The sequence below is a fragment of the Cyprinus carpio genome, chromosome B4 (assembly GCF_018340385.1).
Source record: "Cyprinus carpio isolate SPL01 chromosome B4, ASM1834038v1, whole genome shotgun sequence".
In the NCBI taxonomy this organism is placed as follows: Eukaryota; Metazoa; Chordata; class Actinopteri; order Cypriniformes; family Cyprinidae; genus Cyprinus; species Cyprinus carpio.
In genome coordinates, this window is record NC_056600.1 from 12,677,242 (window position 1) to 12,703,197 (window position 25,956).

The window sequence follows — 25,956 nt, forward strand, 5'->3', positions numbered from 1 at the left end:
CACACACACATTGCACCTCACCGTTGAGTTCTGGAGGAGGAGCTTAATTATTAAAGCACAAATGACAGTAAAATGTGTATGAAACTAGATACAACTCAGCACAAAATAATCCACATGGGGGCACCAGAGAGAAGCGAGAGAGATCCTGTTGGATATATTATGAAGAAAAAAAAACCCCTGTGTGTTATAATACAATTACAACACTTCTGCTGTATTAAAATGATCCCAACATACAGATTTGAAAATTATAATGTATAAAAGTATGTATTTGTTGTCTTGCCATTTCATTGCATTCTTCATAGTTAAAGAATTTACCTAAACCAAAAATAATCTGCACTTATATTTTTACTATTTCTATTCCTTATTTTGAAGTGCCAGATTCATACGCATGTATTGCCTAGAGGCTTTGTCATTATCAAATCAGGAAATTATATAATATTTTTCATCTCCACAAAAGCTACTATTAACTAACATCCTAACAGCTAATCCCTGTGTTTAAACAGACTCATGACTATTTTTTTAATTTTCATAAAGTCTGTTTATGGTCGACCAGAAAACCGCATTTGTCTGCAGTGGTGACTGAGATGACACAAATACAACTATTATTTTTAAAACCAGCTATTTCTGTATCAGAGAAACAAAATCCAGGGAAAGAATAACATTTGTTCAAAACAGAAAACTGAGAAGAATTAAAGGAAATTAAACCACACAATTAAAATGACTGAATGTCTTATTGCGAACCCAAAAAAGAAAGAACTTTTTTATATATATTTTGTGTTTTTGGACACAATAAAAGAGCCACATGAAAGGCTCTGAAACCCTTTGTCCCTCGGATTGACTTTACCTTAAAATGCTTTAACATTTTGTGCTTAGAGTTTCAACCTGAGTAATGGTTGTATAATTCATCTAAATGACACAAACACAGTTTTGTTAGACACAGAACTAGCACCCAAACGTGACATTTTTACCGTAGCTCTTGAAGGCCTTCTGCGACTGTAGCATCCATCATAGAAATTTGTCCTGTGTGTTATTTTGAGACATCATTCGGTTTCATTTACCTGAAAACCAACCCTGTGCCCGAACAAACCTGTTAAACCACCCAGTGAAAGTTCCCAGAAAGCACAGTGAGAGATTTGACTGTTTATTTGGTTCAAGACACCTGTGTCGGAGCCCTCATTTAGCCAGAGAGAGAGAGAAAGAGAGAGAAGAAAGGGATTACCTTTATTGCCGATATATTAAAGTCCAAACTACTGTAAGTGCTTGTGCTTCAAAGCATTGATAGGATTCTTTTATACAGCATTTATATACAGCGTCTATACAAGAGACATTCATGACTCTCATGAAAGCAGGAGGTGTCCATGTCTGCCGTCTCCCTCCCGATCCTTCCAGACTGAAACACGAAAATAAAGGAAAGAAACACATGTACAAGCTCGCACATAACACGGAAGTCACTAGAGAAGAAAAAGCATGCGTAGCCTATAGGTTCGGGAATCGTGTTCGTCGTAATGACAACATAGTTTATTCTACATCTCGAAGCGCTATGTTCACCTGGCTAGAGCTGACAGGATCTGAGGAAACTAATGAACACAAATGCCACCGAAGCATCTGAATTGAGACGAAGAGAATCTTGAATAGCTCGACTTCCTGTTTTCTCCCACTTCAATCGATTACGAGAGAAACAACATGACTATTTATATATATTTTTTTACTTTTAACAGCACAATCTGAACTAGCGCTACAAGGAAAGTAATAACTGAATACATTCTAGCATACAAGCTCTTGTTAATGGCACTGGCTGACATGTGTTAACCCCTTGCTGCCCGCTCCGCAGGCCAGCGAAGAACATAGAAGAACATGGCTTAGGTCCAGAAGATCCAAAGTGACCTTCCAAAAAGATCATTTCATTATCTGGGTGATGTGCGCTATTGGATATTCTAAGTGGTCATGGCTTTACTTTCTTTATTTTTCAAAATCATACATTTTCTGTTCTCCTCTGCACTTACACAATATGTATGTTCAATACAATACTGATATGCATTTGGTTATTTGAATATCTGTCCAGTAATCTGCATGTTGAAATTGGGATTGTAGTTTATTTGGGGTTAACTGAGATATGACATTAAGACTAAATTATGTGCTTGAAAGGATTAGGTCAGACAGGAAGGGGCGGGATGAAAACAGTGACTAAGCTGTCTGATTGGACGCTCTATTTCTTTCTGTAGTTGCCGAGTTGAATGGCCGAGCGGTCGAAGACGCAGCGGAAGGTGATGGGCTGGACCTCCCAATAGGGCACTGGATTACTGAACAGGCTGATGCCTGAGTACATGGCCTTCTTTGTATTATAGCCGGGTGGGCAGAAGTCCTCTGTTCCCACAGCAGCAATCTTGTTGGTGTGAAGGTAGATCACCTGGAATTGATTGAACGAGAGTGTGACAAAGTGTCTTAAAGATGTGTGGAAATCGTCTTCAGAACACAATTTAAGATATTTTGGGGGTAAGTGATTAATGACAAAATTTTCATTTTGGGGTGGAGTATGCCTTTAACTTGTGTGAGATGTCTCACCTGAATGTATTTGTGTTCTGCCAGGTCTTGAGCTTTTACGGGTTTGTATGCCTTTAACTTGTGTGAGATGTCTCACCTGAATGTATTTGTGTTCTGCCAGGCCAGACGGGACTGAAGTCAGCATGTTATTGTCCAGGTGAAGTTCTCTCAGGTGAGGCATGTTGGCCAGAGAGCCGTTCTCCACCACGCTGATCTCATTGTGGCTCAGTCCCAGCCTAAAAACACACACCGTGGTATTAGCATCAACAAAAACTGCAGCGAAAATGAAAACCAAAATAAAAATGTGAAGTAAAACAAAAACTTTAAATATTTTCAGAAAACAGTGAAACTAAATAAAAATATATTTTATCAACTCCAAACTTACCAAACTAAAATAAAAATGGCAACCAATCAATTTTACTTTCTTTCTGTGTGTGTGTGTTTTTTTTTAATATATATGGTACAAAATCACACAAAGGTATGGGGTAATTTTTTAAGGTTTTGAAAGATCTCTTATGCTCACCAAGGCTATATTTATTTGTAATATTGTGAAATATTAGTACTATTTAAAATAACTGTTTCTATTTGAATATATTTAAAAATGCAATTTATTACTGATGATAAAGCTGTATTATCAGCAAGCATTACTCCACTCTTCAGTCTCACATGATCAGAAATCATTCTAATGTGCTGATTTGCAGCTCAAGAAACATTTCTTGAGCTGCAAAGTTTTTTTTTTTAATTGCTTTGCAATTTTCACAAGCAATTGATAAATTTTCAAAACTCTTAGTACTAATATACAACAGATCATCAAAAGTGCGCTTTTTTCAAACATTTCAGCATATTTTCAATTGTGTTAGTACAATACACACAATCACAAAATATCCTTTTCCTTTTAAACAAAACTGTGACCCCGGACCACAAAACCAGTCATAAGGGTCAATTTTGTAAAATTGTGATTTATACATCACCTGAAAGCTGAATAAACAAGCTTTCATTGATGTATGGTTTGTTAGGATATGATAATATTTGGCCGAGATACAACTATTTGAAAATCTGGAATCTAAATTGTCCAAATGAAGTCCTTAGCGATGTATATTACTAATCAAAAAGTACGTTTTGATATATTTACGGTAGGAAATTAACAAAATATCTTCATGGAACATGATTTTTACATAATATCCTAATGATTTTGGGGTTAAAGGAAAATCAATCATTTTGACCCATACAATGTATTGTTGGCTATTGCTACAAATATACCCCGACGTAAGACTTAAGTTTTGCGGTCCAAGGTCACAAATGATAAAATGCATGAACTAGAATATACTAGAAAACTCTTTACAAAAACTAAACTAAACCTAACAATGGTAACAACAAATTGAAAAACAAAATAAAAAGAATATATATATAAAATAAACCTACATTCTCAGTGCTGTTTCGCTAAATAAAGAAACACTTGTACATATATTATTAACTTCCCTCATCAAACATAATCAGAATAATGAGCCAAACAGCAAAACAATCTTCCAGTGTTCTCATAAAGCAGTCTGTATTTGAGTCAATTCTCGGCTGTGATTCAGTCTCGGCATGTACGCTGGAAAATCTCTGTAATATGAATGTTCTAATTTCTCTGTGCGATCCAAAGCAAACTGATCCATGCTATGATGTCATGGTGTTTGAGTCTCACAAGGTTGTTCTCATGCAAATTCAAAACAAACCTAATGAAATCTGAATTATTACTTCCTTTGTATCGAACTCTTTCCCCTCTGAGTCAGATTTTGCTGAGGTTTTCAGCTATACAGAGACATATTTAGCTGTTTCTATTTAGATTCAAGTCTGCCATGAAAGAAAATCAACTTTTTGTTTGCATAACAAATTACAAATATATTAACAAGAAAGATGCATTTACTTGGACAGGTTCTTGAGGCCCTTCAGACTGTCTGCGGTCACTTTGGTGATCTTGTTTCCATCCAAGTGAAGTTCAAAAAGAGAGCTGGGCAGACCTGAACATTTTTTGAGACAGATTAATGAAAAAACAATGATATTGTATTGATACAATTCACTGAAGTGTAACGGGCCTCCATCATTATTCACAGTAGGGATGATTCCTTACCTTTTGGAATGGAGGTGATGTTGGTGTCAGCAATTCGTATGTAAGAAACCCTCTTCAGATCAGCAAAGGCACCATTATCAACTCCAGAGCTACTCAGAGGGTTTGAGCCCAGCTCTGGAATAGGACAGAGTCAAAATATGCACTGGTTCATTTTGCAATATTGTTACACTGTTATTTTGATGGTGATTATTAATGTATGACTCAGGCTGAGCCTTATTTTTGAAACAAACCATGTGTCATTATCATTAACAAAAACCAAAATGAAAAGGAAAACAAAAATGGTCACACTTTATTTTAAGATACAATTCTTGCTATTAAACCATTTACTATGACTTTTTCCTCAATAAACTCCTAATTTGCTGCTTATTAATAGTTAGTAAGATATTTGTAAAGTTTAGGTATTGGATAGAATTAGGGATGTAGAATATGATCATGCAGATTATGTGCTTTATAAGTACTCATAAACAGCCAAAAATAATAGGCATGCTAATAAGTAACTTGTTAATAGTGAGAATTGGTCCCTATACTAAAGTGTTACCACAAAAACACTAAAACAAAAGCTAAAACAAAAAAATGTTTCATTTAACTGAAATAAAATACAAACAAACCTAAACTGGGAAAAACTAAAACAATATAAACAAAACTTCAAAACGAACTAAAATAAAATAATAAAATAACCACATTTTTGTTTAACTTTTTGATACATGGTATATTTATAAACAGATTATAAAACATGGTATATAAAAATAAAAAAAAGCAAATCATTAAATAAAATTAAAAATATCTAACTACCTATCTATCAAGATTAAATAAATAAATATGTAATAATGCGCCAACCCAAAAAAGCCACTTTCACATATAGTTTTCTAATAAGTGCTGACAAAAACTCCTACCCATGACGATGACATTGGCCATGCCGGCAAAGGAGGACTTCTTTATCTTGTTAATCTGGTTCTCGTGAATGCGCAGCTCCTGCAGGCTTTTCGGTATGTTAGCAGGAACATCCTTCAGGAGATTCTTGGACAGGTAGAGTCTCTCCAAATTGATGAGAGAAGAAAAGGCTTTGGCATGAATGATGGTGATCTTATTGTTGACCAGGATGAGTGTCTGAAAAAAAAAGAAAAGACATTCCTTTAGGAACTTTATGGGAGATGCAAGCTATTGGTATAATTGCACAATGTTTTAGTAAACCTAAAGCTGTTTTAGTGTTTGTGTTCAAATCTGTAATATTCTTTTCACCCCTGACACTTGCTATAATCTATACTACATTCCACAAATCATTTTTATGTTCTGATTGCATTTAGATCCAGGCGCCATGTGGATGTTGGGCTTGGAAAGCGAGAAGCAGCAAAGGGGCCTCGATGAGAGGCTGCATATTTATTGAAGTTCAGGAGGCTGGACAATGGATCTGCTCCAAAAGTGAATCATTACACTTGTGCACCTGGGAATGACACATATCTCACACTGAGAGCTGTTTTCTGGAGATGATGGATTGTTAACACAGAGGATTTCACATTCTGGATTACGCGTTTGCCTGAAGCTCTGTTTTGCAAAGTGTTTCTGAAGATCTCCAGAGAATTTTTTGCAATGTTTTCGAAAAAATTAGAGCAGATATTTGCCTTCAAAGATCGTTGTGGTTGCAATGCATAGTTCTAGCACCCAGTTCCACATTTGGCAGACAAACAGCGTTGGAGTGTTTTCTCTGGAGAGTTTTTCAGTGCTGCTCAAGCATTTGTTTTTGGGAAAATAATTACTTTTCTTTTATGTGGAATGAGGTTCACAAGTGGTTTTGATTTGGACTTTATGTTCTCTGTGTAGAACTGACGCTTTCAAGGTCATAGCAAAAACATCACACTGTCACTTCCAGTTATCAGCAGCAAGCAGCCAATTGATCCCAAAACATATATGTCAAAGAGAAATAGAATTTGTCTCATGAGGATTACTTGGATTTAAAAGGGGATTGAGAAATGTCATTGCTTCTACGATCCAATTTAGACAATTAAAGAAAATGTGAGAGAGAGAGAAAAAAAGAGAGAAAGGAAAGAGTGAGTAATTGAATATCTCACTTGGAGACCCTTCAGGCCTTTGAAGTCATTTTCTCTGATCTCTGAGATCTTGTTGTTCTGCAAATCCAGGAGAGTGGTATCAAGTGGAATTTTTTCTGGAACGTTCTTCAAACCTGAGAGACACAAAACCACCAGCAGTAAGAAAAATGAGACGGTTGAAATGGGATATGAGCTGATCTGGGATTTTATGGCTAGAATCTAGTTTGAAATCAAATCAGCTGTAGACATATGGATTCTGGTCCAACACCAACACAACACACCCAGATACAAACGAAAAAACAAATCCTTGAAGTGTGTAAATTGTGCTACTAAATAGAGCAGCCACATTCCTGAAAAAAACTTTTAAATTGCAGAAAGAATGTGAACTCTGGAGTGGTCTTGGTTTTGGATGAGCTCCAGCCATCATTGTATAGACAAAACCTTTTATAAAAACGTTTCTATTAACTTTTATGAGCTACTATTCTACATGCGTAACTAGAAGAATTTCTTCTAGTAAAAAAGGCCAAGCCTAAACAGTGACAAAAACAGATTTAACTGTAAATATCTTATTATAAATAATATCATTGCTTAAGAATTTATTTCTCTTCATCTTTATTCATCTCATAGTCTGAATTATAATATATAAAAATAAAATAAAATAAAATTTCACAAGCTACAGGGCCTGAGCAGTCTGGTTGATTAAGTACAACTATAAAGCACTTAAAACACTGAAAACGGCATCGAAATGAACAATGAATCAACTCCTTACAAAACCAGGAAGGTTTCATAAGGACTTCATAGAGTGAAAAAAAGTCTTGAATGTACAGTTGGACCAATCCATTTCCAAAGTGCAACACAGTGAAGAGTTATGATGATGGTTCACGTAAGTTTTAGTGTTTGGAAACAGTTCTGAGAGTTAATCATAGACCACTCTTATGCCAGATATCTCAACAGTTTTTCTTGGAAGGATTCTAAACGCTGTATGATGCTGTCAATTGAAAAAGCTGACATGAGATTTCCACACAAGGGGAATATGATTTTGCTAACATTGGATGACAGTGTGACACAGCTTTCATTTAATGTGCTGCAGACCAGGTTACACGAATGGAACATACAGTGAAATCAAAAACGTATGGTCACACTTTATTTTAAGGACCAATTCTCACTATTAACTAGTTGCTTATTAGCATGAATATTACAAGTATATTTATTAGTACTTATAAAGCAAATATTTATGCTTTATTCTGCATGACCATATTTTTAGACCTCATACCTAAACTTAACAATTACAGCAAATTAGGAGTAGTTAATAGTTAATAGAGAGAATTGGTCCCTGAAATAAAGTGTAACCAAACATATTTAGACATTTCCATTTGTATGAATGTCTTTGCATGATATAACAAAAATATGCAACCAAGTGGCACATATTTTAAATAAAAACAGCACAAACACTCTTTGTTTGAAAAGTTTTTTCCACACGAAACATTTCACAAAGTTTGCTCAGAAAATTGGCATCGTTAAAGGGGTCATATTATGCAAATTCAAATTTTCCTTTCTCTTTGGAGTGTTACAAGCTCTTGGTGAATAAAGAAGATCTGTGAAGTTGCAAAGACTAAAGTCTCAAATCCAAAGAGATATTCTTTATAGAAGTTAACACTTGTCCACGCCCCCCTGAAACGGCTCGTTCTAACACACCCCCACATCTCTACATCACTATGTGGGAAGATCTGCATAACGCCACCCAGATGTTCACGCAAAGAAGGAAGGCATACCTTTTATTCTCGCTGTAGTCAGTGTTGCCAACTTAGCAACTTTGTCGCTAGATTTAGCAGCTTTATTCAGAGTGATGAGCCTTGTAAAAATCTACGTGTTTCAGAAGGCAGGGCATAGAGGAGAAACTATAATGTACAGTATGTGGAAAATAATGTTTTTTAAACCTTAAACTGCATAAACACATTTTATTACATCAAAATAATGTTCTTTTTTTGTCTCATGAGCAGCATCTTATGATCCCTTTAACAAAGTAATTTTATATATTTTTAAGTGTCCATAAGCTTTTTGGGCCCACTGTGTATCATAGTGCTTGCTTCAAACATAAGAAAAACATAGGAAAAATTAGGTAAACACATGCACATACATACACATAAATACATCTGCTCTAGCAACTCTAAAAGCTTTTTAGGCAGAACCTCACACAGACATTGTTTAGTTTGGTTTTGCGGTGAGTTTCCTCATCACTGCATGTGTATAAACAGTTTAAGATTATGTCCCTGTTAATTATATAACCACAGGACAGAGGACACAGAGATCACAGTTGGACGAATCACTGCTGCTGAGATGCCTCACATATGTTCCTTTCGTTCGGCTGTTTAATCTCATTTTCTAGTGGCTACACGTCTCGGCCAAAATCGCGACAATCAATTTAGGTCAAAATGTGTTTTGTAATGGAATATATTATCAGTATGTAAGCCAAAAAGCACTAATAACATAAAGAAAACTTCAGTTGTTTGAGTAAATAAGTTAGAATTTTAAACCAAGTGGTGATCAGATAACCAGAATGCACAGTCCATTGGAAACAAAATGGAACAAAGATTAAACTATTCAAAAAAGAAATTGTCCTTTGTGGTTAGAAATACTATTTAGCCACTGAATCAAAATCAAGAGTGGAGAAAAAACCAAAACCATTATTAACGGGCTCATGGATGCTAAACTCATTCCTATACTTCTTTTACTGGTAAAAACATGGGACACTGTTTAATCCACAAGATTTTCATAATAGAAATCACACTACACTGTGGTCCATAACACTCCATAATGAATATTTTACACTTATCTCACCTAGCTAACCTCATATCAACTGGTACCTAAAAGAGGGAGTATCTCACACTTACAGCCCATTGTTAGGAAGTAAAAACACAAGCAGGCACCAGAATCAAACTTTCCTAGTCAAACAAATTCACATTTGCCATTAGTTGTTCTTGGGTTATGGCGCTATTTCCAGACAGTTTCCCTGCAGCTGCAGAGCTGTATAAACTGGGTCACATATTTCACTGAAAAGAGGTGAAGTTAGACGGAGAACAGGCCTGTCGGCACACCTATCCCCCACCCCTCCATTCTTTCCCAGGTCTGTTTCATGCCAAAAGACCTGTGGAGCAGATGAGCGCTGGAGGCCTCAAATATTCGCTCTTCTCTTATTTGTCCTTGTTCTCAGTCCCATTTTCGTTCTCGTTCCTGCCCTGTCCACTTTAACTGGGGTCGAGTGTTAACATTGTGAAAGAATTACTGAGAACTGCTTTTGCCTTCTCAACAGTATTTCTTTCCAAACAGACATTCTGTCTATCAAACAGACCTCTAAGTAATTTCCTGTTTATAAAAAGCTAGGCTAACTGAGAAAACATGTTACAGCAACTTAGTTACACTACATTACAGGATAAAGCATGCTGGGATATGCTTTATTAACCCTTGTTCACTCTATGTTTTGTAAATTTATAATGCTGTAAATATTACATAATCCTTTCCAATTTTAATATGACCCTCTGACTTAATCAAAACCATGTAGGCAATTATTATTGAAGAATTAATCTCTCTGTGATATCCATATATAGTAATGTTTCTGTTTGGTTTCCATATACAATATTGTACTGTATTGCTGTTGCTAACATAAAAATAATGGTCACACTATTTTACTGTCCAATTCTTGCCATTTACAAACTATTAACTACAAATTTTTGCCTCATTAAACTCCTAATTTGCTGCTTATTAATAGTTAGTAAGGTAGCTGTCAAGTTATTGGGTATTGGGTAGGATTAAGGGATCTAAAATATGGTCATGCAGAATATGTGCTTTATAAGTACATATAAACAGCCAATATGTTAATAATAGGCATGCTAATAAGCAACTAGTTAATGTTGATCCCTTTACTAAAGTGATCACAGATCACAGTGACCCTGCAGACAGGGCAGTTTTACAGGAAGAGAAGCTGTAATCTTTTGGAAATAACCTTATAAAAGAATAGACTTCACTTTTTCACGTATTAACAAACACGCCTGGAGATTCAATTAGGAAAATGAGGCAGCCGTCTCGAGGTTAGTGCCTAGTCGTCTACGGAAGTGAGGGCAGTTAACAGCATATGAAAACATTTAAAGTGGTTTTGAAACTGTGACATTAGTAATTCAGTGATGACTCAACAATGGGCAGATCAAACAAAGAGAAAGGTTTTGTTCATGGCTGCTTGGCCTTGGACAGTTTTATGTCATGAAATAATTGACATCAGGTGTAAACAATAGAAATGGAATGGAAAATTCTGAAACATATTAACCAGCATGAAAAAAACAGATAATGACAAACTTTGATGTTGGCTTGACAAAGCCTTTTCTGAAAGTTTAAAATTTATTTTACAAGCTCAACGTTTGAAGGTTTTGCAGGTCATACAGTCAACAAATAGGACCATTGCAAAGGAGTTCTGGGTGGTGTATTGCGAAAGCCAGCAAACGAACTAGGTCAGAGATCTCAGACTCTACCCGACTTAAAAAGCCTCGGGACCCATATAAAACCTTCTATTGATACGTTTCCATCACCCTGTTTTTATGCGTATTTTGAAATATCGCATCGGAAACGGGTGATGGAAATGCAAAAAATTAAAATAAAAAATCCCTTAATTTGTTAATGAGTTTTACGCTTGCTTGAGGTGTTTTTTGACTTGTGTGAAAAAGGGTTAATGCAAAGAATGGGAGGTGGAAATAAATTGGAAAAAAAAAAAAAAAAAAAAAAGTTATGTGACTTTGCACTATGGGAAAGCATAACCTGACTAACCAGCAGACTGATCTCGCTGCATAGCATCTGAAATTATGTTATGGTCATTCTGAAATTCATAAACAAATTCCCACACCAAAGTAACCCCGTAATATTGACTCCTTTAACTGTATTACTGTCTTACGACTGCATTCCCAAACAGCAGGCATCCACCTCCGAAAGCAATGTCTGCATTTATTGTTTTGTCTGCTCACTCTGAGGCACAAGTCATTTATCATATATGAAAATTATTATTTTCAGTGGTTTCTCCTACTTTTCTTAGTGATATTTAGTGGCAGTTTATCAGGAAGTGACAATTTTGTTCTCTTCGACTCATTGGATGGAAACGGTGCATAGTCGCAAATGTTTTAAAGTGACGTGACATTCAGCCAAGTATGGTGACCCATACTCAGAATTCGTGCTCTGCATTTAACCCATCCGAAGTGCACACACACAGAGCAGTGAACACACACACACACCCGGAGCAGTGGGCAGCCATTTTTATGCTGCGGCGCCCGGGGAGCAGTTGGGGGTTCAATGCCTTGCTCAAGGGCACCTAAGTCATGGTATTGAAGGTGGAGAGAGAACTGTACATGCACTCCCCCCACCCACAATTCCTGCCGGCCCGAGACTCGAACTCACAACCCTTCGATTGGGAGTCCGACTCTCTAACCATTAGGCCACGACTTCCCACAATTATGCGATATTCCAATTTTGTGCATAAATTTTGTGCATAAATTAAATTTGCAACTTTGGATGGAAACCTGGCTTATGATCAAAGGCATATCAAAACGCAGATAACTGAACTCATCAATTTACGACGCAAGGCTTGTCGCCTTCTATTGTCATTATGTTCTCACGCAGTGAAAAATGCATCACGGAGCAAAGAGGAAACTGACAACGGGCCAACAGACAAGACAGAGCAGGTTACTTCTGGTATAAAAATAAAGTCTTAGCTTTCAAAATAGTCTTCTTTTTTTGTAAGAAATTCAAACAATGAATACCGTTTTGTAGCTCAGATCACTTTAGTAGTTCAGTTCAAGGAGCATGTGAACTGATCATCGTTTCATATCTACTAGTAAAAGCACAAAATAAACATGAATGAACATTAGAAGGTATTTTATTTCAGTGGAAAGATGTCAATACACACTATTTTTCAAGGCAATTTTTGCATGTTAAAAAATAAATAAATAAATATGACCACATGTTGTGTCAATCACGTTTACACACTGCCTCTGAAACTTTTGCCTGTCATAAAGAGAGTATTATTGTCAACCACTAGCTGGAAAATACCGCACTTTTAAATTACAGCTTGCCAGAAAATGTATTTTCCAGCTTTATAAACAATATTTAGGCTATCAGACGGATAGCTAACAAAATGTTGCCAGTCTGTGGTTTTACTCAGAAATTTGACTGGCACATGCCATCAAGTTTGTTATTGTCATTGATCAATGCTCACATCCAGCCAGAAACACTGACAGTGATCCTTTTAAAAAAAGTGTCAAATAGGCCTATACAGCTTTCATCAAGCAGTCTAGTCTAGTGTCATGAAGTCGTTACCTAGATCAGAACACTGGGACACTCGCAGATGGCACTGGCACCGGAATGGGCAGAAATGTCCATCAGGCCCCTCGGGTAGCACTGGAGGAGGCGTCGGAGTACGTGGTTTAAAAACTGGAGGCATGGGAGAGCCTGAGCCTGGCTCGTCCTCCATCATGAAGTCCATGAAGCCAGACTGACGGAAGGGCAGAGCCCAGCATACGGACACCAAAAGCAGGGAGAGACAGGCCGATTTCATGTTGCTGATGGAGGCCTGGAGGGTAAAATGGAGAAGAGAAGGGGTTAAAGGTGAGAGACGATATGCTGGGTGGCATTTCAGGACCTGTGATGGTGAAAGGTTAAAAGTCAAATGACAGATCAGCATGAATGTGACTGAGCAATGTGGGTGATAACTAGGCAGAGGTCAAGGGTCAAATTTAGGCGTATATTAGGTTTTAGAGGTCTCTGATGTTAGACTGATGGTTAGCTTATATGACTAAATGCATTTTACTATATTTAATAAAACAAGACTGAGATAAATTGAATGTGGAACAATACAGTCCCTCAGTGGCTGCAATAAATTATTTAAAATTAGCTTTAAACATTATTCCTAAAAGTGCTTCATACATTTTCAAAAAATACAATAGATTAAATACATTTGTGCTTAATATAATAAATATGCAAAGCATTCAATACAAATAAAATCTAAACATTGTTAATATTAAATTCTATAACATTTCTGAAATTAATCTGGAATATCCATGTAGCTCCCTAGGGGTCCTTGGACCCCAGTTTGAAAACCCTTGCCATATAGCATTAAAATGATGACCATGCACACTACATCTGTGAGAACTGATAGTTGGTTTGGGTTTAAACTCCATAACCAAACTCATTCATGCCCTCATTCAGAAAATAAATAAATAACCGTCTTCTCTAAAATAGAGTGCACAAAGCTGTCCATGAGCCCATACATAAACATATGTCTGAGGAGCAGCTGGACATCTCCGGACGACAAGGAAATTGTAAAGTAGGTACAGAAACTCCCAGAGCTCAGTTCAACTTTTCAGGGTCATCTCAGGTCCATGTAATCAACATACAGCATAATTACAGTAGTTCAAATCCTCCGGGCGGCCACGTCACTGGGACAGCGAATAACCACTGTGCCTCTGTTGTTGGAAACCCAGAGCTTGACCTTGACAAACTTTTGGAAAAAAGCATTTCTTAATCTCTCAAGCAAAAGAAAACAATGATACATACATTCAATCTCAATGCAGATCTATATAACATCAACTTTGTGATATATTCCATTAAGGAACTGTAAAAAAAAAAAAAACTTCAGTTGGATAATCGCAATTATCTGCAAGCACAGAAAGTGTAGATATAACAGTTTCTCTCTAAAAACTAAGTCAAAACAGAAAAACGGCAAGTGACCTTCAACCGCTGATTTCTCGTCACTGTTGATTTGCATCACATGAGAGCATGTTGAAACAATTTTCTGAGGTTCCCTAGCTCAACAGTATCCATGTTTCAAGAAAAACAATGAGAAATTGTAGTTTTATTCAACAGCATTTCAAAACAACAACTTGCCGACCTCAATTTAGACATGCTGTTTAATTTAATACTACGTTTTCAGGCCTAGATACAACATCCATCACATCAGACACCTTTAATTACCTTTGACCCAGTGGGCAATGAGATGCTTTGAGCAAACACACTGCAGTATCACTTTGCCCTTTAACATTGAAGTATTTGGTAGATTTACTGTGCATTCAAGGTAGTTTTATGCTTGTGCATTCCTGGGAATTGAACCCATGACCTTGTGCTCTATCGGTTGAGCCGCACAAACCTTTTTTTTTTCTAGATGTATTCCCAGCAGGAATGAAGCCACAGTAAAAGTTCAGAGCCTCAGGAGCTGGTCAGCAGTACGAAAAGCCCTCTGAGCATTACAGGCTGTCACCATGAGTGATTCTGTTTGCAGGGGGATCATGGGAAGCTGTTGCTGCATTTGAGTTGCGTCCTGTCAACAAACCACAGGCTGCTATGAGAGCCAGGCAAACAGACAAGACAGACTGATGGTGTCACAGCTTTGTTGGGAAAAAACAGGCAGGGTACATTCACCAATCACAAAACAGGAGTAAAAACTGGCTTTTGAATAAATAAATTGATAACTTTATAAGGAACTGCTGCATAATACTTTTAGATTTTAACTAAAACCACCCAAATGAATCACAATGTGTGAACATGCAATATGTTTTAATGGGAGGTATTGGTTCTAGGTCAAGTTTGGTTCTAGCACACAATTTTTTTATGTGTTTGCACAGACACTGAATTATAAATTGTTAATATTTTATTATATTGACAACCTCTAAACATGTTGTATAAGCATTAGGAGCTAATGGACCAGTCTCATATGTCTCAATGTGACAATGATTATCAGAACTGAGTTTAAATACATTTTTCACAGACAGTTCTGTGTGCATAACTACTAGCTTCTGCCAGGTTGTTACAGGCCTTCATCTTTGATTTCTTTCTGTCTGCGGGTTGGGCACCAATCTGATCCAACTGAAGTGTTTCACAACCAAAAATCAGCACTAGCCTGTTTCTGGTCTTGTTGGCTTGTAATGATTAAGAGGAGACAGGAAAATTTCCGCTTTTCCTCTCTTTCTCCAAGCATTTCTACCTTTCTTTTCACTCTCCCTTCTTGTCTTTCAGGATCTTTGAATTGAATCTCAAGCCTGCTCCACCACAGGTGGCTTATGTTACAGAAGAGTAAAATTAGTTTGTTCAATATGGTTTTGTACTGTTTTATTCATACTGCATTATCTGAAAAAGGTTGAAATATTCCAAGCACTATAAGTGATTTATGGGATAGTGTGGCGGCAGATGAGGTCATGTGATCAAACTCAGTTACTGTTTATTAAGAAGTAGTTGTAAAAAATATACATCTATAAACATTAAAATGATCTACTGCAGTTAATTGTATGCAATGTATGAATATCTAAACAGTCCAAAATCAAGATATTTATTTACTTATATTTATATATTTATTTACTAATAAGTCTTGCTTTCTGGAAAAAAAAATCTAAACTGAGTTTATGCTTAAACCAAGAAATGTTTACTAGCATTTGGTATTAAACTCATTAAAATAGTGTAAATAGCTTGTTGAAATCAGAATGCAGCTCTACTCATCTCACTCTCTTCTCTGTACTCACACACACACATTCATTGACCTGTTGATCCTTTCAGCAATGACTCAGAAAGGTATTTACAGGCTACAGGACATTTAAAACATGTGTGCTCCCTTCATTTTAAAACATACACATGACCAGTCTTATCATTGCACCCCAAAACCTGCCATTCCAACGAGTCATGTGTCAAAACAAAAGCACAAAAAGATATAATACGCAATGTGCAAAAGCCTAAAAAATGTGGACTTAATATTGAGCTCAACAAACTGCACTCCTGGACTACACTAAGATATAAGGGCTTCAACCACTCTGCCCTGTGCGGTCAAGCTGGTTCCAGACCACTAAACCAAACTCCAAAGCCACTGCCAGAGCACAATTAGACTTTCTCACAGAAACCCATCAAACATGGTTGTCTTCAAAACGACCAACCCGAAAGCCACAAAAAGTTCTTCAGATGTTGAATAAGCAATTATATGCTGAAGGCCGGCTGATTATTTTGGCCCAAAAAAGGTTTGAGCCCATGACCATGACTATAATGTATCTAAGACAATCCCAGTTGCTCACATTTACATTCAAGCACTCTTACATTCATCCCCTCCTTTCCTTTTTCCAAGGCAACTGCCCATCTGTCATAAGCATCTGCTTTGACTTTGGTCCAAAGCTCCGGTGTCTTTTCCTCAAAGGGTTAAATGGCAAAATAAAGAGAGGATAAAGCAGGCAGTGACCAGCACGACTACCATTTAATGACTCTCTCTTTCTAACATCAAATGGAGCCAAATGGAGGTCTTTGGCTTCCAAAGAATACTTATTGCATGGCCCGAGGACGCTGTCTTTGAAGGGAGGAAGAGAGGAACGAGAGTTTCCTGTCATGGTACAAACTCTGTATGTGAGTTCTGTTCGCAATTACTGAAAGCTGTAAACTATACAAATGAGGACAAAAACCCAACCCCAAATCGAACCTCAACTCCAACCCCAACAAAAGAGAAATACATGACACAAGTAACTCAACTAAAATGCCTGTTGAATGTGTCTTAACCCTCAGTTGCCTCTTGGACTCCCCCCCCCCCCCCTCCACTGAATGTTTTGAGTTAACTGGGAATTTTGCGGTGGGATTACCAGGAAGTGCCTTGTCAGACTTGCCTGCGATTGGAAGGAAGCTATATCATTAAATGATTAATGAGACACCAGTTCCACTCTCTCCATCTCTCTCTTTTTTCCTTCAGTGTGCTTTCCTCCTTCAGCTGATATGGCTCAAGGCACTTTGGCTTCCACGCCATGGATAAAGAGTTTAGGATGCGACTTGGAGCAAGTGGGGACAAGCAGATGCAGAGCGAGGCCAGAGGACGAAATGTCTCTCCAGACAGGTCTATCCTAGGAGAGAAATCCTCTAGTGTTTTCAGGCCTTACATAAACTCTTTCTAAATGCCAAGTGGCACACACAAAAGGAAGAAAAACTGGGATGGAAAAGACAGAGCAGGGAGAATAAGGGCACTCGAAAAGTTAATGGCTTTTTCACAACAGTGAGTTTGTGTAGAGAGGTTTCAAAGAGCAAAGATACTTGTCACAATTTGAAAAAGTCAGAAAAGGTCTTGTCCTCTCCAACTGAACAACACTGAAAATCACCTCTTCAAATTTTTCAATTCGTTTTTAGCTTGAAATACAGAGGATGGTTTTCTAATAGAATGCAACCTTAATCCACATGCAAAGCTTTTAAACACAGGAGGCTTTAAAATAAATGCATTTGTATCATCGACACACTCATGTATTCTCTCTTTTGCATTCAATTTCTTGAATTAATTCATCTTTCAGTTCAAGCAAATTCACTGAAAACTTCCAGTGCAAAGTCCTCATTTCTGCTCCAAGCCTTAATGAACTGCAGAAACCACCAAACCGCAGATTCCCGAAGGGTTATAGCCACATTTCATTAGTGCAAACCGTCCACCTCTCTTTGAGACGGTCAGTCTGTTCTATCAATCTAAATCCCTGCTGTTCATCACTCAGAAGAGGAAAGCATAGGGTGAGCTGATCTTACCTGCACGTACAGGAGCTTGTAGAGCTGCAGACGAAGATCCACAAATCCAGAGAGGTGCTGGAGCCGATGTGCAGCGCGGCAGGCCGAGGGCTAATCGCTGTGTGGACGCCTGCAGCCAAGATCAGGCAGGTGTGCTCTGTCACGGGGGAGGGGATGGAGAGAAGGACAGAGAGGGAGAGAGAGAGGACGAGTGGAGGGAGGGAGGGAGCGAAGAAAAGGAGAGAGGGAGGGGTTGATTTCTTCGTCCTTTTCAAATGAGACAATTGGAGAAGAACTTCCCCCGGTCTGGAGCGGTCCAAATGCAGTTGGAACAAGAAAAACGAGGGGGGAAAAAAGTTGGGAGACGAGAGGCTGTGCCTATACAGGCATTGGCAAGTTCCCATACAGTGTCATCTGGTAAAGATAGGGAATTCTGGATAGGACAAAAGCGGTTCGGCTCCCTCCCTCTCGTAGTCTTTCAGCAGACTTCATGCTGCTTTTTTTCGTGTGGTGGAAACATTCCCCTCCTTTCCACCCACCTTACTTTTGTTTCTTTTGAAACAAGAAACTTATTCGGTGACCCATAACCTCAACCGCACACACACGTACAGCATTTCCAAATCCATATTAGGCTTGTTTGTATGTGCAAATGGAGGTACCCAAAATGGGAGGGAGTTGCTGGCTTGAGTTCAGCTAGTTACTGAAATCAGGACCCAATTTTTCTTCTCTCTCTATCTTTCTTTATTTCGGTTATTCTACATTTGCCTGACTTTCTCTTCTTTTCTGTCTAAATTGAAAGACTGGGTTGAATTGGTACGATTCAATCCTCCTAAATCAGATTGGGCTTTTGGGATTTTCTGGCACACTTTTTGGAGACGGAAAAGATAAGCTGTACATTTGGACAGGGGTGATTAGGATTTCAGTCTCAAGCCTCGTTCACACTGATTTTATCACACCGCTGCATGTCCTGCATTACTGGTTATTTGAAAAGCTTTTGAAGATCTCATCACAAATTTGAGATAATTCAAGTACAAATAACATGCCATTCAATTGTGACAATGAATTAGATTTTTACTGCTAAAAAAACATTTGGGAGAGGAATGTGTTATATTAAGCGCATCAGTTTATAATAATTCATATAATGATAAATTATATATTACTATGAATAACTATCAATGCAAAAAAAAATCATTCAGAATGACAATTTTTTTCACTAAATAAAATGTATAAATTCAGCCTGATCCCATTCATATTCATAGGTATTTTACACACACATTTTGATATGTTTAGACATAACCTGTAACACACAATATGGATGTACTTAAATGCTAAATTATTTGCATATGCACATCTTTAGATACTTCAAAAACTTCACAAATCCTTTAAATTACATTTTCTTTTATACATATATTTTGAATCCCCCTACAGCACTTTTTTAACAATCCTAATTACTCCTTAATTTATTTTACTTTATATAATAAAGTATATATAATAGATTATTAGAAATCTCACAGAACAGGAAAAAACTGTTATTCAGTAAAGGCAAAATTAAATGATGTAATGACATTTAATATTTAATTTAAAAATCCACATATTCAATCCATGAATTAAAAATTATATGAATCTCCTAATTCTAAGTATAAATATAATATACATTTCAGCATCTATCAAATACACAAACAATCCATATGTGCTAGAAATACCATTTATGGTCAAACTAGAGAATAGGGAACACATATTGACTGCTTGTTTAGGTGTGGTGTAGGATTAAGGGATATATAATAGGGTCATGCAGCATAAGGAATTAATATGTGCTAAATAAGTGCTAATAAATGGCCAATATGCTAGTAATATGCATGCTAATAAGAAACTAGTTAAAAGTTAGAATTGGTCCTTAAAATTACCAAGTGTTACCCAAATTATTAAGTGTTACCCAATTTACATATGAATACCTACAAGGACTAATGATATCAAGCTGATAAATCATACATACATTAAAATCAGCCACATTATCGTAGTAATACAGGATATGGATCATGTGTGCTCCATTGTTTTATTGGAAGTATCTGGAAGTATCATCTAACTGCATGTTTTCATTAAAGTTCAACTGTTTCAAGTCATTGGACACGCCAATTGTTTCAAGTCATTGGTTCACTGTTACTCATGTAATAATTAATAACTCATTGAAAAGGATTGTTTGGTTGGATACTGCTGGCTGCTCATCAGGACCCCTGAATAAGGTCTAAAATCCCCTATGACTCTCTCACAGTATCAGTTTTACGGTTTTAAAAAATTTCAAAACTGTGTGCTCCTTTAGCAGAAAGCTTTCTGCAGATGATGACCTGTTCTTCATCCCCTCCGCCCATCTGCCCGACACTGTGTGCTCCTTTAGCAGAAAGCTGGAGAGGATGATATGGCGTCAGATCAGCGGAGGATGCAGATGATGACCTGTGTTTCATCCCCTCCGGCCATCTGCCCTGGGCTGAGCTCAGAGTCAGAGGATCTGGCCAGTAAACCTGAGGCCACAGCCAAATGTCCACATAAAACTCAGACCCACTTGTGTGACCCAAACGCTCCTATTTACCCTCTTCACATTCTGTCCTTCTCGTTCTTTTCCTGTAGCTCACCGCACATGAATCTGCATCTTATATAGTCTGGATTTTATGTTCTTTTAACTTTGAGTAGTTTTGTTGAGTAGGTTTTCGAGTATAAAGATGTCATGCAACCTATTCATATTGCATTTGCTTAATTTGAGCAGCTGACACATGAATTTGCACTAAACTTTCAAACAAATTCAAACTGTCTTTGACGTCGACAAGTGAAGTTATGAGTAGCGTTTATCATTTATGTTGCTATATTAACTATACATGATTATACAGTTGCTAGATGCATGTTATTATTGTTGTTTAGCATCATTTCTTTATCTTTTCAATCAGAACAATCCTTTCTGATTTGGGTCACAACTCACCAGTCGAGAACCGCAGCTCTTAAACACATTCACCGACGGGAAGTTTTTGCTGGCAGACTATGAATTTCTATTCCATATGATGATTCTCACTTTATTTTCCTAAGTCCCTCTTCAAATCTGATTTCTATTCCTGATCAGTCATTTCCAAAATGGACGAATGGGATCAAAGCAGGTTCCAGCTGTTGCATGAGTTCGTCTTTGACACCACTAGTGCTCCCTAAAAGATAGTTGACACAAGGGCCCCTGCTGGTGTCAATGAATGTTTAGCTGCATGTGCCTGCATACACAAGCTATAAACGCTAATGTGGAAACTATTACACTGAAAGCCAAAAGGAAGAGAGGAAGTTATTAGCTATGCTAGGAAAAAGACACATGACACATCAGATGTAGTTAATGAATGTGTCCATGTTTATGTAGTATATACAGTGGTGTTTGAAAGTTTGAGAACCCTTTAGACTTTTCTATATTTCTGCGTAAATGTGACCAAAAAGATCATCAGATTTTCACACAAGTCCTGAAAGTTGACAAAGATAACCCAATCGAACAACTGAGACAAAAATATACACTTTGTCATTTATTTATTTATTTATTTATTTACATGAGTCCACCATCAGGACAACACTGAGCAACCATGGTGTGTATGAGAGAGTTGCAAGAAGAAAGCAAACGCTCTCCAAAAACAACATTGACAAACAAGAGGACTACTGGAGAAAGGTTTAATGGACAGATGAGACCAAAATAGAACTTTTTGGTTTAAATGAGAAGCGTAACGTTTGGAGAAAGGAAAACAGTGCATTCCAGCATAAGAACTTTATCCAATCTGTGAAACATGGTGGTGATAGTATCATGGTTTTGCTGCATCTACTTCCAGCACTTGTGTGAAAATCTGATGACCTGTGAAGTTGTTCACTAAAGAGTTCACAAACTTTCAAGCACCACTGCCTGTGTCTGTGTGTGTATAATAAATGAACCATATATATTTAAACCCTTAATAAATTCATTTATAAAGGTTATGCTGTGTTTTTTAAAAGTATGAATTTTAATGTAAAATCTACATTTCAAAGGTGTCACAAATACAGAAAAAAACCTTTGATTCATATTATTCTTCATAATAATATATTATGTTATATGGTCTTAATTAGTTTAGAAAATATAACTGGAGAAAGTATAAGTGTATATATGGTCGTTCTGCTGTACACATTTTCTATGTATAGCAGTCTATAAATAATATGAGGTCATAAAAACTAAATGCATGATATAATCCTAAAATATTAACAGAACCCTTTAAAACAATTTTAGATGCCATAAAGCATGTCACACTGCAGGACATGATCTTTCCAAAAAGCAGCCTATATCATGTCAGCTACCCATAAATTGGACATGTGAAAACCATGTACACACATTCAAAATTTCCTGTAGACATCGTGACCTGACAAAAGGCTTTGAATCATTGTTACAAAAGTGAGCTGTGTGAGATCCCATGCCATTCAGCGGTTAGTTACACAATGCAAAGTGGAATCGGGACTGATGGCTCAACTTTTGCAAGCAGTCTGGATTTAATCTCAGAACTGGTTCAAAAGAGTGGCAAGACTGAAGCGGCTCTGTCTGCCTTATGCTTGGCATAGATACGGATCAGCAGATCCGCCTCCAGACGAGAGACGTGATGTATGCAGCTGAAAAAGGAGCTCAGAATCTGTTACAATCATTAGAACCTGCAGGCAGAGTGCAGACCAAACCACTACAGAGCAGCGCGGAGAAACCTGAGCCTCTACTGCCTCTGGAACCGCTGAACAGCTGGGACAAGATGACAAAAGATATCAAACTACTATAGGCTTTGCGAGACGAAAAATATTTACGAGGCTGTAGACCTATAATGAAAATGGTGCAAATATTATTTACACATTCCCACAGTGAGTGTGTGTGCGGATATATCCGTTTCTCCAGTCTTCAACAATCACACCAAGAAATTTCCAAGCAGTGTTAGTCACTGACACACCACACATAGTCCAATAATTTAATAAACCGCTGAAGTAAATAAACCATACAATGTCATTAGTTAAAAGCACTCAGTGGAAAGTCTTGGTTTAGGGTTCAGTTGCACTGATGAAGAACACATTCATTCTTTTTTTTTAAATAATAATGTAAAAGTTCACCCTGTTTCTCCTAATCATTTTGTTATATTGTCAGAAATTTGGATTGTCATTCAACTGAATGGTTTTCTTTAAAAATATCACTACTGCATCAAAAGCTTACCATAATCTATGATCACTTTAAGTGTGTTCTATATGAATACAATTGACTCAGTTTATTTTCCATATTTTCGAGTGATAGTCAATCAAATTAAAACTATAAAATAATAAAAATGAATATGTGAAAATATGCATTAATCAGATATTATTTATACATACATATATATGTATATATTAGTGCTGTCAAACGATTAATCACAATTAATCACATCCAAATTATAAGTTCTTGCTTACATAATATATGCGTGTAATGTGTATATGTATTATGTATATATAAATACACACACATGCATGTATATATTTAAGAAAAATATTGTTGTATTTATATTAAATATATATGATATATTATATATAATATAAATTATATGATTATAAAAATATACATGTAAATACATGTAAAAATTTTCAAAATATATACCATATGTGTATGTGCATTTTATATTTATATATATTTATATATGCATAATAAATATACACAGTACACACACATATTATGTAAACAAAAACTTTTATTTGGAATGCGATAAATCACGATTAATCATTTGACAGCACTAATATATATATATATAATTTATTTTTAATTGAATGATTCGATTATTGTATTCATTACAAAAGGTACCAGTTAAAAAAGTAAAAAATTAAAAGTAATTCATACACAAACATTTAATTGTTTTTAATAGTTCATTATAAAATAATAAAAGAATGATATAAAAACAATAACAGTTTAATAAAATAATTCAAATTAATGTGAATTATGCATTGATCAAATCTAGTTACTTTCTTATATTTTAGCCACTATTTCTCATGATTCTTTGGGGGAAAAAACATTTTTTTTATATTATTATTTTTTTTTTTGTTACGTTAAAAAGGAGTAAATGAAAAGTAATTCATACACACGTTTAATAGTTGTTTTAATAATTCATTATAAAAATAAAATAAAAACAATAACAGTTTAATTATATAGAAATGTATGCTTAGTTTTTTTTTTTGTTTTTTTGTAGATAACATATTAAAGTAATTGAAGTAATACATTGAAAAAAAATAAATAAATTAGTAACTGACCAGGTTTTGTTCACTGATTCATATATGGCATTTTAACCTGATCTTAACGGAAAATGTTACTATTTTAGGAGGTGGCAATTTTGTGAACGAATCTTCATGACAAAAAAAAAAAAAAACTAAAACTAAGCATAAAGATCCACCCACATAACCGTCACTGGCAAGTAAACAGATTGTATGAAGACATACAAATGAGTTTATAGGGATTAGTAACTAATTCACCAAAATGTCAAACGGTTACGGATTGTGTTGTGTTTATTTACTTATTTTTTTAAACTGGTCTGGTTTTGAGAAACTGATGAATGCTGCCATTAAACGCTGCTCTGATTTAATCCCTGCATCACCAACCACAATTACCAAAGAGAACACACAGAGCTCACATCTGAATCAAGGTCTTAAGAGAAAACACAGCTGTGGGAGCGTGGGCGGCGGAGAATGTCCTCTCACCTCCGGTCTACACACGTTCTTTCAGATTTGCGTTGTTATTATTTACATGATTATTACAGATTAAACATCTCTGCCTATCCTATGCATTTAGCAAGCATTCAAAGCTTTACATTTATTCACAAAACTTCCCTAAGCTCTGTACAATTGGATTTTACAACTTAAGTAACATTGTGTGTTCCAGGATGTGTGTAATCTCTTCGGCATCTTGATTAGTGTATATTTGTTGTACTAAAACTCAAGAGGGTCAAGATGTGACAGACGACAGACCGCCTTGAAATTTCAAATGCAGCTAACCACTAAACTTGATCCTCGGTTATTAAACTACAATTTCATGCAATTAATTTCTTAAAACCTGGCATGTTGGTGGTTGAGTCAAACTCTGACTGCTTTCCTTCTAGTGGGCTGATCCAGTGTCAGTTTTTCTGGTTCAGTCTGGTTTTGATTTATAGCCTTCATCAGACACCAAACAGCTTTTACTGCTGGCAACTCAGTCACAAGACCACCAGAGCCCAAAAGAGCCATAAAATGAGCGTCAAACGGGCCAAAACCCTAAAGAACCCAGCAGAACCCAACACAAACCTGCTAATAAAGTCAACAGTCCCCAACTAAAGGAGACTGCATACAAGAAAGAGGCAGCTACAGACCCTTTATAAAGTCATTTTAAAAAGCCTGATTAAAAAAGGATAACTATGTTGCCTCAGTGAATAAATGCTAAATGAATGAATTTTGTGAAATATAAATTTAAAAAGCAGAAATGATCTGTTGTTGGATTTGAGCAGATTTACACAGACTAATTTATTCTTCTGTCATATATAATGTCACTTTTATTACTTTTTTTTTTAGATACTATTATCCTTGCCTGAAACAATCTAAATTATTCTTATTCATAATGCTTCTGGTCGCCTTTGGCCCTGTCGAGCTAATCTAATGAAATGCTAAATTGCTTGACAGAAGCACAAAGAGATAATGAGTGAATAATCTCTCTAAATGGAGTGAGTTTATGGA

The 25,956-nt window shown here is 36.4% G+C and overlaps 1 protein-coding gene across 2 annotated transcripts; it reads right to left on the bottom strand.

The window, feature by feature from the left end:
- Window positions 1-1,202: 1,202 nt before the first annotated feature.
- Window positions 1,203-18,543, bottom strand: LOC109046493 (decorin-like). 2 transcript variants are annotated; one of them, XM_042721995.1, is made up of 8 exons: window positions 18,260-18,543; window positions 13,051-13,303; window positions 6,721-6,833; window positions 5,548-5,761; window positions 4,655-4,768; window positions 4,451-4,544; window positions 2,639-2,777; window positions 1,203-2,407 (listed from the first exon to the last, which is right to left on the bottom strand). In XM_042721995.1, exons 2-8 carry the CDS (start codon window positions 13,286-13,288, stop codon window positions 2,207-2,209), a joined length of 1,113 nt encoding a protein of 370 aa, XP_042577929.1. In that variant the 5' UTR covers window positions 13,289-13,303; window positions 18,260-18,543; the 3' UTR covers window positions 1,203-2,206. The 2 variants fall into 2 exon arrangements, with proteins under 2 accessions (XP_042577929.1, XP_042577928.1); XM_042721994.1 differs by having other exon boundaries at window positions 18,250-18,539.
- Window positions 18,544-25,956: the final 7,413 nt, after the last annotated feature.